Here is a 14107-nt window from a genome sequence, read left to right on the forward strand (position 1 = left end):
CACTCATAACTCCGCCCCCCAATCCGCCCGACTCCGCCCCTCGCTGTCAGGCGCTTCCCCACAGGAAGTGCTGAGGACGCAAATTGGTAAACAAGGACCAAATGACAGCTCCTGTCGACGTCCTCCATGTAGCTTTCTCTTTAGTGCAGGGAGGATGTTGGAGTTAAAAGGTGAAGATAAGAAACAGCAATGTCATACTGAAGGTAGGACAGTGGAGTATAATGAATAAAACTTCATGAGTTAATTTTTAAGATCAACCATTAATTTTAACAAATAAAAGTAGATAACACCAGTATGACTAAAGGGTTACGTACACACAGACTCACATAACCTAATGCAGTATGTTTAGTAAACGAACTAAACATACTTCATAATATCGGTGCTAAATAGGCAAAACCTCTCACTTGGGAGCTGATAAATAAGTGACCCATTTGACCAACTATAGACTAATTCAATGCATTTAACTTCAGACCTCCACACGACCAATCAGTTTCATGTTATAATAGTCAAAATTACGGCAAGGCATGATAATGGACATAATCATATGATATAAATAAAAAAAGGTTACTGGTAAACAGGTACAGTGAAAATCAATGGGACTATCGGTACTGTGTGAAACACAATAAATACCACATTTAGATAATCATATGAAAAAATTGTTTCTTGAAGTAACAGGCTGTGCTATATAACATATGCTGACATGATTATTTGCTCATGCAAAATCCACATGGTAATGGTAGTTTACAGGTATCATTTATTTAGTGTAAAATTATATTGTACCGGTAATATTGAATCATACCTCTTACATCACAAAGAGATGAACTACAAAATCATCACATAGACAAAGATCCAAGACCACTTCAGCGGACTAGAAGAAAATAACCACAAGATTGCATTCACATCAAGCAAATCTGCAGCTTTCTGTTTCACAAAAGGTTTGAATACACAAATCAAAAAGACCAGACAAATTATTCTAAAGGCTCATGTTAGTTAAAATAATGTGTTGTATGGAAAGTAAAGATATGGTATAATAACACTTGATTGTGTTTGTTTATGTTGTCATTGATTTCTCTAGTCTTGATGGAATCTTTTTTTTAGGAAAAAACTAAAACATCTTTTGCAATACTGAAATTGAACACCTTCTATTACTCTCTGGTGCCACTGAAATTATTCCCAAAATGTTAGTTTTTATACATCACAATTGATTTAAATTTAAATGCAATTTTCTTTGTTATAACGGTGCTGCAGTGTTGTTAAATTGGCTCAGTGCTTATGGATGTTATGGCGTTTCAGTGTAGAGTTAGTTACTCTTCTTTTTCCTCCTTTCCACAGAGTGACCTGAAGACCGCATCAACAAATGCAAAGCCGTGCCAGATGGACCGTACTTGTGGACACAGTAGACACATGTCGGTCAACACCCTTGTATTTTCTATTGGTAAGGGTTAGGGTTAGGGTTAGGGTTAGGTACTGTGAGATTAACAAGTGTTTGTCCTGATCCGCCCCAAACACAGAGCCAAGCAGAACCTGTGAGTCTTCAACCGTTGGTCTGACCAACAAAACAAGCTTCCTTTTCTCCTCCCTACTCTGCAAATTACAGGCCATAGTTTAAGAAGGATGTTCCAGGTGTTTAGTTTCCATTATGTTTCAAACATGCTGCTACTTCCTTATGGAAGAGGTAATTGTTTATTTGCTGAGCAGATTGTCCACCTGTTAATGATTGTATGCAGCGAGTATAATCATGCGTATGTTGTGTGTAAGCGCGTCTGTGCTCCCATGTGTGGGGTAGAGAAAGTGTGTGTGTGTGTGTGTGTGAGCGTGTGTGTGTGTGTGTGTGTGTGTGTGTGACTGTCAAAGCCTGATATTAGTCTAGCAGTGTCAGATGCTTGGTTGTCGTGGCAGCTGATATCCCCCCCCCCCCTCCCTGCACTGCTACTTAGCCACAGGAGGCTGGTGGATGTAAAGATGAGCTAACAAGATGATTCACTTCCCCCCGACAGGGCCAGCAAGCTGTTGCCATTACAATAAATTGCTTTGGAAGTGATTCTGTGCCAGCGATGCAGTTCAATAACAGCGGAGGGGGACAGTTGGGGAAAAATTGGCAAACTTAATATCCTCTTGGATGCTAATTTGTTAATTTAAAAAAAGGGGAAATTCACAAAACAAAATGCTTGGCGACCATGTTCACTGATGGATTCTTTGACTCTATTTTGCTGCAATTTTTGTTTTGTTTGTCATGCTGGTTTGCTGAGAACCCCATATGAGAGATATGATGATGCCTTGGACGGCTTTCAGATGCTGCATCAAAAACACTCATGAACAGGCCTCATAGGAAATGCAGCAGAAGATCATTTCACCGGACCATTCGTCCATATTGCACTGGTGATCTAATGCTTTTGGCAAACAGAAAAGCAGAATAAATGTGGCTAGGAAACATGCAGCACAAAAGCTCCAAAAGAGATAACAAAATTACAAGAATATAGAAGAAAGTTCAAAGAGGAACAATTAATCATCACAGTATCTGTTTAGCTACACATGACCATGAGGTAGTAAAATGTCAGAGTTTATAAGTAAACAGTTGGACTTGAACGCAGGTACAACTTGTAAAATTAGCAATGCTGTATAGCATGTAGCAAGACTACAACATGGATAGATGACTGGTAGTAGCACGATTATAAAGATGCAGATATATTTAGAAAGTGGAATATTATAACAAGATGTAGCTACAGACTTTTGACAGCAAGAACAAAAATGGCAACTTTCCCTGAAAATACATAATAACATTACATTTTTCAATTTTTTATATTGCGCTTCTCTAAAAATGCAATACATGCCAATCAAACCTTGCTATCACGTTTTCTGTCAAAAGTAGCCTATTGTCTTAAAACCTGTTAGTTTGAGCAAAGTTTGACTTAATAAATGACTAACAGCCCTCTAATGTTTCTATTATCGTTTTTTCAATAAAATGCCACTTGGCTCTTGTTACTGGCAGATACATATAATATTTTGTTAGTTAGAATTTATTTCTCATCTGTTAGACTGTAGGCCTACAAGAAACTAACTAGAATCATTTGCACCATATACAACGTTACATAAATCCACAACAAATTATCCTTAAGTTAGTCATATCCTGTTTATAATTACTGTATTAAATATATTACAAATAATTTGAGTCGAGTGTGAGCAGGACATGATTAATTCCTCCGGTTTTATTCACTTTTTTCTCTCATCTTTCTCCCTGGCGAAACAGTGACACTATTATACACAAACAGAGAGCTATCATGCAACAGAGTACACGTAAACTGCCAATCAGGGTCCCTGGTAACGACAACACTTCTCGCGAGAAGTGAGAACTTTAATGGCGACGGAGCTGTTTTGCTAAGTTCCTGTTCGTGTGCAGGTTATCTTAACAAATACCGTCACGTTATGTATTTGCTTCAGTGTTGGAAGTTTTTCATGACGACGATATCTTTTTGGAATTGTTTGTGATCTTCACATTGCTTCACTGTAACTTTTTATTTATTTATTTTAGCAAGAACGGGCAAACGTGACTTCCTCATGAGCCTCAGTTTTATATTTCGCGGGTTTGTTTGTTTTTTAATAGACGATGTCTTTCCAAACCTTTGTGACAGATTGGTAATTTCAGTTAACGCTTGCTGCCGTCCATTCAGAGTTTTAAACCAACAGTTAAAGAGTTGGTAATGGTTTCTTGCGTGGTGCTGCGACATCAGGCACAAGCATGTCTCTGCTGTCCCTGGTGGAGGAGGCGATCAAGTCTTACAAATTGGAACAAGCCACGATTGACGACAGTATTCAGCTCTACAGAGAACTACTACAGACCCTGTAAGTAACTTCATTCCGACATTATTTCATCACTCTAAAACAGACTCAGCGGAAGTGAAGGACTCCTAAACAACGATATTGTGCCTTTCATAACTGCGACTAAAGTCGATTGATGTTTTTGGGTAACAATGATCATCAATAATGTTGATTATTCCCCATCCATGACCTTGACACCAAGAAGGTGCTGTGGCTTAGTTGGTGAAGTGCCTGTCTAGTAAACAGGAGATCCTGGGTTCAAATCCCAGCAGTGCCTTTTATCGCCCAAGGCTCTTTTATTTTTGATATATCACTTCAGCTCAAACGGTGACTTATTATTAACAGTAAAGCCAAAGATACTTACAATAGCGTATCATTCATCTTTGATTTAAAACCCATCAGAAAGCACTCACTAGACTAGTGTACATATCTTTGTCAACGTTTTTTAATAACTAAATGTATGGGATCTTATTAAAAATGATTGCTTTGTTACAATTGAATTAATTGTGCTCCCGCAGAACGCCACAACCGAAGACGGGCTGTGATGAGGCCCAGTGTGCAAATGATGCTGCTACAGGTAATTAAACAAATGTTGTGTTTGCCAGGTACAAAGCTCATTCACCCACAGAAGAAAAAAATATTAGTGTGAAGGCATTTCTTGTCTGTTGCAGATGAAACTACAATATGTCAAAAAATAAGATGTGGTCAAATGAATCATCCATTTTAGTATTTTATATTAATGCAGGTATGAGAACAATAATGTGAAAATGCTATGATCATGTATCAGCAGGGTTTCGGGTGGTACAAAGTTTAATTGATAAATCAACTAACCACATGTTTGCATGCTGCTATCTTCACAGATACAGATATCTCACCAGGGGAAAAAGAAGATATGGAATTGCTTGAACGAGCCCTGGAGAAAGCTCTTCGGGTCCGCACTGGCACAGGATATTCAAAAAAAGCCTCACTCAAACAATCTCCATCTCAAAAGAAACCCGGCACTACTGCTGTCGCATGCAAAGGAATGCAGGTCTCTGCAGCTTTTAAAGGAAATCAGTCCACCTCCAGATCCACCTCTAAATCTGCCACCTCGAAAGAGCACAAAAGGTCTGCTCCGTCAGCGCCCTCCACACTGGGCTCAGAACCTTCAGCCAACCACGATCCTGGACAGTGCCAAACCACGATTAATAGAAAGATAACCCAGAAGTGCCCTTTGTCTTCAGACGGGGTTGTGCATCGCCAGGCAGCAAGGAAAGGGTCAGGCTCTGTCGATTTGGGTCAGATCCACACCTCTACCCTCCACTCTAAAAAGAAGACTATTAGAAGCAACACGTTGAGTGGACGTGAGCCGGGCCAAGCTGCAGCGATTTCAGCTCTTTCAAATAACATGCTGCCCGTTTCACAAACAGAGGAACCCGCAGCTCACGGTTTACCTCAACGGAATGGGTATGTTTTCACACAACTAGACCATAAAGAAAACCACACTTTGGCAGTCACAGCCGGACAGGGGTGAAGAAGATTGGTCTCCTGTGCTATTATAATCATTCAGTTTGCCTTCGCTTCACGGCAGGACAGCTTCTGAACAGGCGGAAAAATGGAAATCTCTAAGGAGCCAGCAAAACAGGTCGCCAAAACCAGTTTTTTCTCATACATATTCCATCATATTTCACAGTTTCTATTTGGACACTAAGTTTCCCTCGTTACATTATCATTAGGTTATGGGACAAAGTTGCTGCCCTGCAAAGGAAACCTGTGCCTGGGAGGAGTCACTTCATGGAGAGAATGAGAGCTACGGTATCCTTCCTTTTACGAGTGAAGCCCGTCAAAATGAGCTGGAAGCTTCACACTTGTTTTACGTGTTTTGTAATTGTTGAGTTTGGAAAGACACTCTAGAAGTGTTGCACTTACAATTCCACTGATTACCATTCTGCAGCTGTTGGAAATTAGTATGAGTCGAAGAGCCTGCACAAATTTGATGAGTACACTTTTTCTTCATCTAAGCAGTCTTGGCATGTGGCTACTTGTCCTTGACCCGGCCTCTCTGAACCCTCTAGTTCCCGAGGGGTTGGCCATGTGGTTCCCCAGATCAGACCAGGTTTCTGGTCGACAGATTGACTCGGCAAGGGCATGAACTCAATCAGAACTTTCAGACAACGGAACTTTTGGCCAAACAGACTCAAGAATCAACAACAGAGCTGGGTAAGAGCCTGAACAGATGATGCAACACAAACACACACAATTAGTTAGTTTTGCAACTTTAAAGTTCCAATGATTTAAATCGGCGCTTTTAATGTGTCTGTACTGGGAAATTTAATCACCTATAAAAAAAAAGAAGTCAAAAGCGTTGTATGTCTCCTTTAACAATCACACAGGCTCCAAACATGGAACTAATTAACACGGGGCAATTAACCCAAACCACTCAGCTGTCTCCTGTGATAACACTGCTGATGAATCTCTGTTCTTCGTTCCACATTTCTGTGCAGGCGGTAAGGAAAATGACTATGATTCCAGTCTGAGGTCTCCGATGACAGCCGCGCAGCTCCGGAACGTCGCAAAGCAAGCGAAACAAGGTGGTTATGAATCGGGTTTCACCAGAACATAACCTACCTCTTCAAGCCATGTGTTCCCTTCCAAAATAATCTCATATCAATCAGATTTAGGTTATATCAAGATGAAGAGCAGAAGAAATGACATTATGAAAATAATTTATTCCACAGCACAGACTTTCAGAATTAACAAGCATTAGTAAAAAAAAACCCTGTTGGCTTGAACGATCACATCTGGGTTTCAGCCGACAGTGTGTCCATTGTCTCCCATTACCTTCAGTCACGCTGTTATAATGAAGCTAAAGGCCCAGAGATTTTCCATTGACGGCATTCAAATGACCGTATCATCTCCAGGGAAGGACTTTTGTTTATGTTTAGCAGTAATGGCTCCAGTGCAGCGCAAGCATGTTGCTAAAGCCAGTGTGGGAGAGAAGTGTCCAGTGACCTCTAGAAACCTGCTTAAACCACACACCGCCATCGTGTGTTGGGAGTACATGCATCCAATCTAGAGTCTCACATCCACCATTCACTAAGTAGTTTATTTCTGTGAATTTTATTACCAAGGGAGGGATTAATCGTTTATTGCATTTTAACCACGTTTGAAAAAGTGATTGTGATGAATGTGGCGCGCTAACGAGCTAATGCAGCCTCTCCATCTCGGCGCATGGAAAATGAAAACGGAGCCGCAGTGAAACCTCAGTGCCAGATCAGTACTTTCCTTGGCCTCAACAGATCCCCCTCTGTGACGGTGGGCTGTTAATGCCGTCTATCCTGGTGTGGTCGAAGGCAAGGGCCCAGCTATTTAAAGCGGAGGCAGCAGAGCAGAAAAACGTTTTAGGGTATGGTTGCTCACGCTCTAAAAATAACCGTATTTTCCATCAGAGTGGGAAGCATGGGATCGATGGAGGCCAGAACGAGGTTGTCTTTGCCCCACCGGGGCAAGTGGTGTGGGGGGAAACGGGACGATTGCACCCCTGCCACCGACGATAACCTACAGGACAGAGGCCGAACTCCGAGAGCTGGAGACGCTGAGGATGAGGGTGTCACTGCTGCAGCAGGAGATTTACCTCGAGCAGGTGAGGGTTGAAGCACCTGGTGCAACGACAGTTCTGTGAGTTCTGTTCTGAGTTGTTGTCGATACTTACTGAGAAGTAATGTGCTGACCATCTGTTGTTCTGTGTGACAGGCTATATTGGACACGCTGTCCCCTCAGCTTTCCTCCATGATACCCGGGCCTGGATGTCCCAACCTCAGTGTGCTGAGAGACGTGTACTCCCTGCTCGGTGAGGGAGGGGAGCGGTCCCCTGCCATAGTCCTGGACTCTGAGCCCGACTGACGGCAGAACATGCAACACTGAGTTTTACTTTGTCTTCCTCCCCTTTCCAAACATAAATAAAATCTGATGCAATCCAGTGTAACACATGTTGAATCATTTACTTCTAACCTAATTAAGAGTCAACATTAGTCTTTGAATCATGATTCAAGGTGAATAATCTTTTTTGTTTTTTTGTCAGATGCCACACAGTATGATGGTTGTTTATCATTTTTAATTTGTCTTTATTGTTGTGTGCTGTTACAACTTTACCATTTTGTTTTTAGATAATCCAGAAAGACATTAAACCCTTCAATTAATCTGAAATATTATCCAAACTTGAATTCACATTGTTTTTACGAGACAGCAATTAATTAAATATTTTTGTTCAAATGCATATACGACATGATATCAGCATGTGGCAAATACATTTCATCTTGTGGATGTTTGTAATTCCAGTTGATCTCATATATATTCAAATTTAAATTGATTTTAAAAAAAAATATATCATGGTTTCATGCTATTTCTATGTTTAATCTATATTTTGACTCCTTCTTCTACGAAGTAACAATTATTCCCTAGAATGACGTGTAATGGAAAAATGTAACCCAAGGTCGGCATTACAACACTGCCTGTACCAGCAGGTGGCACTCAAATCACAGATGAAGTGACCATGGAACACACTGGCAGGTGACTTGTGTTTATTGCTTCATGAAATCAATAAACAGCCAGTTGGATGTGTTTGCTAGTCGTGACCTGTAACCTCTCCAGTGTATTTTAGTTCACGGTAAACACCCCAATCCTCGACCATGATGTTTCTCCATATTATGTGTTTGATTACCATACCGGGCTTTTATAATCTACATTGAATGATGTATAATACTTCCGGAGCCAATACGATATCTCTGGGTTCTGAGAAGATTGGTAAACTTGTTTTTACCCCCGCCATAAATGCTGTGTGAGGGCGTATGTGAGATGCAGAGAAGCTTGGAGAGGCCTAAAAGTCTCGTCCCCGCTATCCACACAGATGACGTGTGGATGGCAGGGGCTGTACCAGACTGGGCAACAGGTGGCACTGGGTTCACACAGCAGGACGTGGCCGTCTGGGCCCTCTGCTACACAAACGCAGGAACATGCACACTCAAAGCAGGCTAAGTCACAGAGATGCTCAGGGGGCCCGGGGCCCTGAGGAAAGGATTACAAAGATTACAAAAGAGAGATGACGTTTATAGCTTCACATTTCTTCCTGTGTGTAAAGCAACGGAAGCAGAATGACGAGGGCTCCTGGTTTCATGAGAACATACAGTCGGCACCAGAAGTGTCCCGCCACTCACTGCAGTCATCTCTCTGTACGGCACCGTGGAAATGTGCTGCGAGCTTCTCGTCCGCCCTCACCCTCTTGGATCAGTGTGTGTGAAAGTAGTAATGGAGGAGACAGGGAAGCATCCTTGAGATCATGTCAACACTACACACTAGTCCCAGAGGGAGTGGCGCCTACGCAACTCAGCCTTCCTGTGACCTGCATACATCAGCTGCTGCCTGGCTCTGGCTGACGCCAGCAGAGCTCCGCCACTCCCAACAGCGTGGCCCTGCCCAGGTTACCCGTGTCTCACGCATTTGGCCCATTTTTTCTCACACCTCATTTTGTCACATAATGGAAGATCCAAGTCAATTACACTTTCCATGGAGGAAGCTTCATTTTCGTACCCATGTCAACACTGCTGTATTGGCTACTCTCACTCGGAGAGGGATGGAGTTGAATAGGCTTTTCCTTTGTCATTCACATTCCTTCCTACTTGTACTCTTTTTTTTCTCCGCCCTTTTCCTTTTCACTTTTTGTTTTCGCCATAGTCAACTGCAGTGCTGGAGTCCAAGTACAAATCCACAGAAACTGAACAGTGCTACCAAGAATCCACTCTGCTTCAAAAGCCTATTGAACATCTCTTTTCTCCAGCCCTCACAAACACATTCATCACTTCCCCTCTTTCACTCTTTTTATTGTTCATCTAGCTCTGTTTTAGTGTGAGCTACAGCAGGGATCGTTAAATGGACAGTTCAACCCAAAATAAATTTAAAAACATATTGTTTTCCACCTGCTGTGGTATTTATCAATCTAGATTGTTTTGGTGTGAGCTGCCTGGTTTTGGAGATATCGGCCTTGGAGATGTTCTTGTGGCACACGGCTTGTGGTGCTCAATGCGTTTTTCTTTATAATAATAAGAAGAATAATGTAATTGTATTAATCTCACAGTGGGGACATTCTTCTCTGCATTTGACCAATCCTTAGTTATTCAGGAGCAGTGGGCTGCAGTGAAGCGCCCGGGGAGCAACTGGGGATTTATTTTGGGGTGAACTGCCCCTTTCAGTCAATGTGGTTACCAGATACTAGGGTTCATTATTAGATGCACCCCATTATTTATGTGGTTTTATTTTCTTTTAAGGCAAAGCAGACTGTCTAAAGTCTAAACTATGCAGCAGTTGTGCTCCAGAGGCAAGTTGGGCATTCATATGAGAATAAATATCCCTTAACTCAATGCTATGGTTACGGATGTATGGAGTTTTTTTAAACCCATAATTAAATTGTAATGGTTTCTATCTCTTTAGATACTCAAGATATCATGCACGATAGTTGTTGTATTGGCAAAGCTTCTAGAGATGACTTTAGACCTGTAGTGAGGTCAATGTGTTTGGTCACAGCTTTCATGCATAGCAAAGAGGCATGCTGTGTCATAACACATGCATCCTTAAATACTTTCGAAAGCACCATCCTCTTTTCCGGGGAATTGTAGAAAACGATACGCATACATTTAAAGCCATTCAGTACAAACTGTGATTATCAATACTAAGTTCACAGTTCCTTTTCAAAAATAAATATTTAAAATCCAGTATTGCCTGAAGATAGAAACATAGGCGTTCAGCTGCGTATCCCTAACAATAATTCGAATGCATGAGAGAGAGAGAGAGAGAGAGAGAGAGAGAGAGAGAGAGATGCTCAGGGATAGTCATCTTCCACGCAGGATGCAGCAGCAGTTTGTGTGGGTGGGTGGGAAAGCAGTGGAGGCTGCCTGTGTATTTATGTCACGTGTGGCCATGCTCATTATTCTACACACTAACATTATAAAGGCGTAGTATATTTGATGTCCTCCTGTCTTCGGCTGCCTGCATGAACATAACTTGAGGAGTGTGTGGGTGGTCATAGGTGTTCTGTTTGCTGTTTGCTGCAGTGGAAACACCATCACCATATAACTGTCATGTGGAGGTGGCTGTGATTGCACATTTGTGCTGTTGTGGTGCGACGTGAGATGGAAAAAGCAACTTTACGTTCTAAAAATGTTGTGGGATTCCCCCCCCCCTTTTTCAGTCAGCAGTAAGCTTCTGTATTCTTCAGGGGAAGCTTGTATACTGCAGTAAAGGAGAGAAAAGACAGTAATTGAGAGTCAGTGGTGGGGAGATGTAGAAAAGATGGAGTTAACTCTTCTCCCCTCCCCCTTCCTGTGCATCATCAACCTTTATTCTCTCTGCTTCAATGTTTGACGTCACACACAAGAAGACCAATCAGAGCACTCAGACTTCCCTGTTTTTCTCCCCCTAGCTCCTCCCCTGGCCACGGCCCCTTATATATCCTCCGCCACCACATTCAGCAGAGTGTGCAATGTGCTACCAGAGAGCCGGCAGAGAAACAGCAAGAGAGGGAGGGAGAGAAGGAGAAAGTGTGAGTGGATTTCCGCGCTGATGTAGAAGCCTTCCTCTTCAGTCATTTCTCCAGTGTCACAGAAAGCTTCTTCTCCTTTCTCTCTTTTTGTGATTTTCTCTATTTTTTTCTGCATCTCCAGGCCAGAGCTGACTGCGAACGGGATCCAAGAGGCCCACGTTGCGGTCTGGCTCCAGGAACCACCAGCTCCCAGAAATCAGGATGGGCTGTACAACAGGCCACCTGGCTTGCCAGCCCCAGACCAACACGGGGCAGGAGGCTCAGTCACTGGAGGCTGCCGGGCCCAAAGTCCCCGACGTGCTCTCCTCTCTGGAGCGTCTGTCCCAGGCCACTGGTGGCATGGAGAAGTCGTGGTACCGCTGCATCTTTCCCTTTGGAATCATCTCTCTGGTGATCGGAGTCGCAGGAACCGGGGTGACCTACACCTATAATGACCTGCCTCAGACTAAAGTGGTGTCAGTCATTCTACTTGTCATGGGCCTTTTTCTGCTGCTGATGGCAACTGCCTGTTGGACTGTCCACAAGAACAAGAGAAGGAAAAAGAAAGAGGGAGGTTCGTTCACCTCTGAGCAGTGTCCCCTGTGAAGAACATGGGGGAAACAGTGGTAGGAACTTGAAAGCAGAGACATACCCAGTGCTGGGAGCTCACGGGTTGGCTAAAGAAGCCGCCACTACACCTCCTCCCAGCGCCAAATCCCCTCTATTCTTCATCACAGAGCTTGGCTCAGCGCATACCGGAGAGAACTTGAGCTGAGATATTATAGAGTGGAAGGACAGATAGGCAGGAAGTACTGTATCTGTTTCGTCTGTCAAGTTTGGACCATTTTGGACTGACAAGGAGGGATCACCAATGCCTCACACGCTCTTTTACCATCAGATAACAGGTGTCCAGTGTCAAAACAACCTCAGAGGAGACACACACAAATATGCATTGCACACTACATGCATATTTACCCCACGGATACACGGCCCTCGCAGCCCTCGTTCACATATGCACTAGCAGTCACAGTGGGAGCTCGCGCAGACACCTAACACGCTATGCAGAGCTGCTGCCGGAGTCCATGCTGGCGTCACTAGGCACGTCAGTCGCAGCATTCCTCTTGCCAGGACAGGTGACTCTCCAAGAGGCCAGAAGTGGGCCAAAGACGGCAACCTGATACCCGACCCGAAAGAGCAGCGCACCCGCGTCAGCGGCCAGCGTCATTCACTCGTCCTGTGACACCGCAGCAATGTGTTGGGAGCTTTTTTTACGCAATGGGAGAGTGGAACTTGAGTCCAGCAGGATCTTAGTGGCATCCGTGTGAGCGATGAGCCGGAGAGGGCAGAGGACCTGCTAGGTGTTTGTGTGTGCTCAAATAAAGATTCTGGTGAACTGAAAGTCGGTTGGACCTGTTGGACTTCACTCCTGAGAAACAAAAGATGTAGCCATGTCCAAGCCAAGCGAGAGGGACGACATGCCCTGAAAGGCCTTTTGTAGCTTCAGCTTCACGGTAGAAAGGAGTGGGGCACTCACTTTTTGCCCTCCTTTCAATGTGCGCGCATTCACGCCCAGCCTAGTGTCCTGTGTGGGGCACCTCAACCCCACACAGGACAGGCCAGGATTACTGAAGGACACTACCCGAGGGGACATGCCACTGTAGGGACACTTTGACTGATCCTGCTCCCCTAGGCCCCTCCCTCTTGGTGCCTTGAGCAAGCACTCATGGAAAAAGGCTCTGTCGCATTCCGCCGTTTCCATCTGAACCCCTGAGAATGTCCCCCCTTGTTCTCTCTCTTTAGCCCAACAGGACTCTCTTCATTCATCCCACATGCCTTCCTCCATCCTAAATCCTTAGTTTCTGACTTGATCGCCTCATTTCCCCTTTGTTATATAGCCCAACAGCGAACACTTAAATGTGAGACATTTGTCTTTATCACTTCTTGCCAAAGAAAATGGAATCATTTTGCTCACATAGTGGAAAGTATTGAAAATATAATACAATGCTGTTCTCTGATAAGTGTCTCTGGGGTTTCCCTTCCGTATACTTTTTCTTTTGTAAGGAAGAGTGAATGTAGCTGTGCTCAACGCCACAGCTGTGAATAGGTGCTTTCTGTTTGGTGTGTGGTCTCACAGGATGAGACACACTACGGCATTTTAGTCATGTCTTAAATATATTCTTGGCACTGAATGTAACATGGGAGGGAAAATACAAACCACGGAAGTAGAAAGTGCAAAACGGAGAATGTTTATCGGAGCTGAAAGGAGCCTGTTTGTCTCCGTGTGAAGCACCGCATAAAAGCTCTCCTTCAACCCTGAGAACTATTATTGATCACTGTTTCATCGATTCTGGCTCCCAGATTGGTGACTCTTGTAAAATGTGTCTATGCACCCCGAGGTAGCAGTTAACACACAATGCCAAAGACCGCCCTGCAGACCAGCTGCTTCAACATGCAACCATTAGTCCTCTCTCACACATGTCTTTGCTGATCAGTGTGCATTTAGATGTTCTGTTGTATACCGATTGTCAGCCAAACTCTGTTTAACTAGGAGAAGGAAGGAAAGAAGGGGGGGGGGGGGCGAGGATGTAATGCTGGAAGAAAAATGCAGAGCTTGGGAGGTCACTCCTTTCCCTTTTAGGTGGGAGTGGGGAGCGATCCCTGCGGTTAGATTGGGATCAGTCATCCTTAACAGAGCAGTATTATACTTAGGGAATATGATGCATTACAGGCAGCAGTGAAGAT

General features: G+C 43.6%; 2 protein-coding genes across 3 annotated transcripts; both read left to right on the forward strand.

Annotated features, from left to right (window-relative positions):
* The first annotated feature begins 120 nt into the window (after positions 1–120).
* Positions 121–7780, forward strand: LOC130189188 (tubulin epsilon and delta complex protein 2). 2 transcript variants are annotated; one of them, XM_056407909.1, is made up of 10 exons: positions 121–203; positions 1333–3840; positions 4335–4393; positions 4677–5262; positions 5366–5440; positions 5532–5610; positions 5871–6015; positions 6300–6386; positions 7245–7438; positions 7549–7780. In XM_056407909.1, the coding sequence occupies exons 2-10, from the start codon at positions 3737–3739 to the stop codon at positions 7696–7698; spliced, it is 1479 nt and encodes a 492-aa protein (XP_056263884.1). In that variant the 5' UTR covers positions 121–203; positions 1333–3736; the 3' UTR covers positions 7699–7780. The 2 variants fall into 2 exon arrangements, with proteins under 2 accessions (XP_056263884.1, XP_056263885.1); XM_056407910.1 differs by having other exon boundaries at positions 5387–5440.
* A 3616-nt stretch (positions 7781–11396) lies between these two features.
* Positions 11397–13910, forward strand: LOC130188903 (transmembrane protein 100). Its single transcript, XM_056407457.1, has one exon. The coding sequence runs from the start codon at positions 11588–11590 to the stop codon at positions 11969–11971; it is 384 nt and encodes a 127-aa protein (XP_056263432.1). The 5' UTR covers positions 11397–11587; the 3' UTR covers positions 11972–13910.
* Positions 13911–14107: the final 197 nt, after the last annotated feature.

This window comes from Pseudoliparis swirei, chromosome 23 (genome assembly GCF_029220125.1).
Source record: "Pseudoliparis swirei isolate HS2019 ecotype Mariana Trench chromosome 23, NWPU_hadal_v1, whole genome shotgun sequence".
NCBI classification, from domain to species: domain Eukaryota; kingdom Metazoa; phylum Chordata; class Actinopteri; order Perciformes; family Liparidae; genus Pseudoliparis; species Pseudoliparis swirei.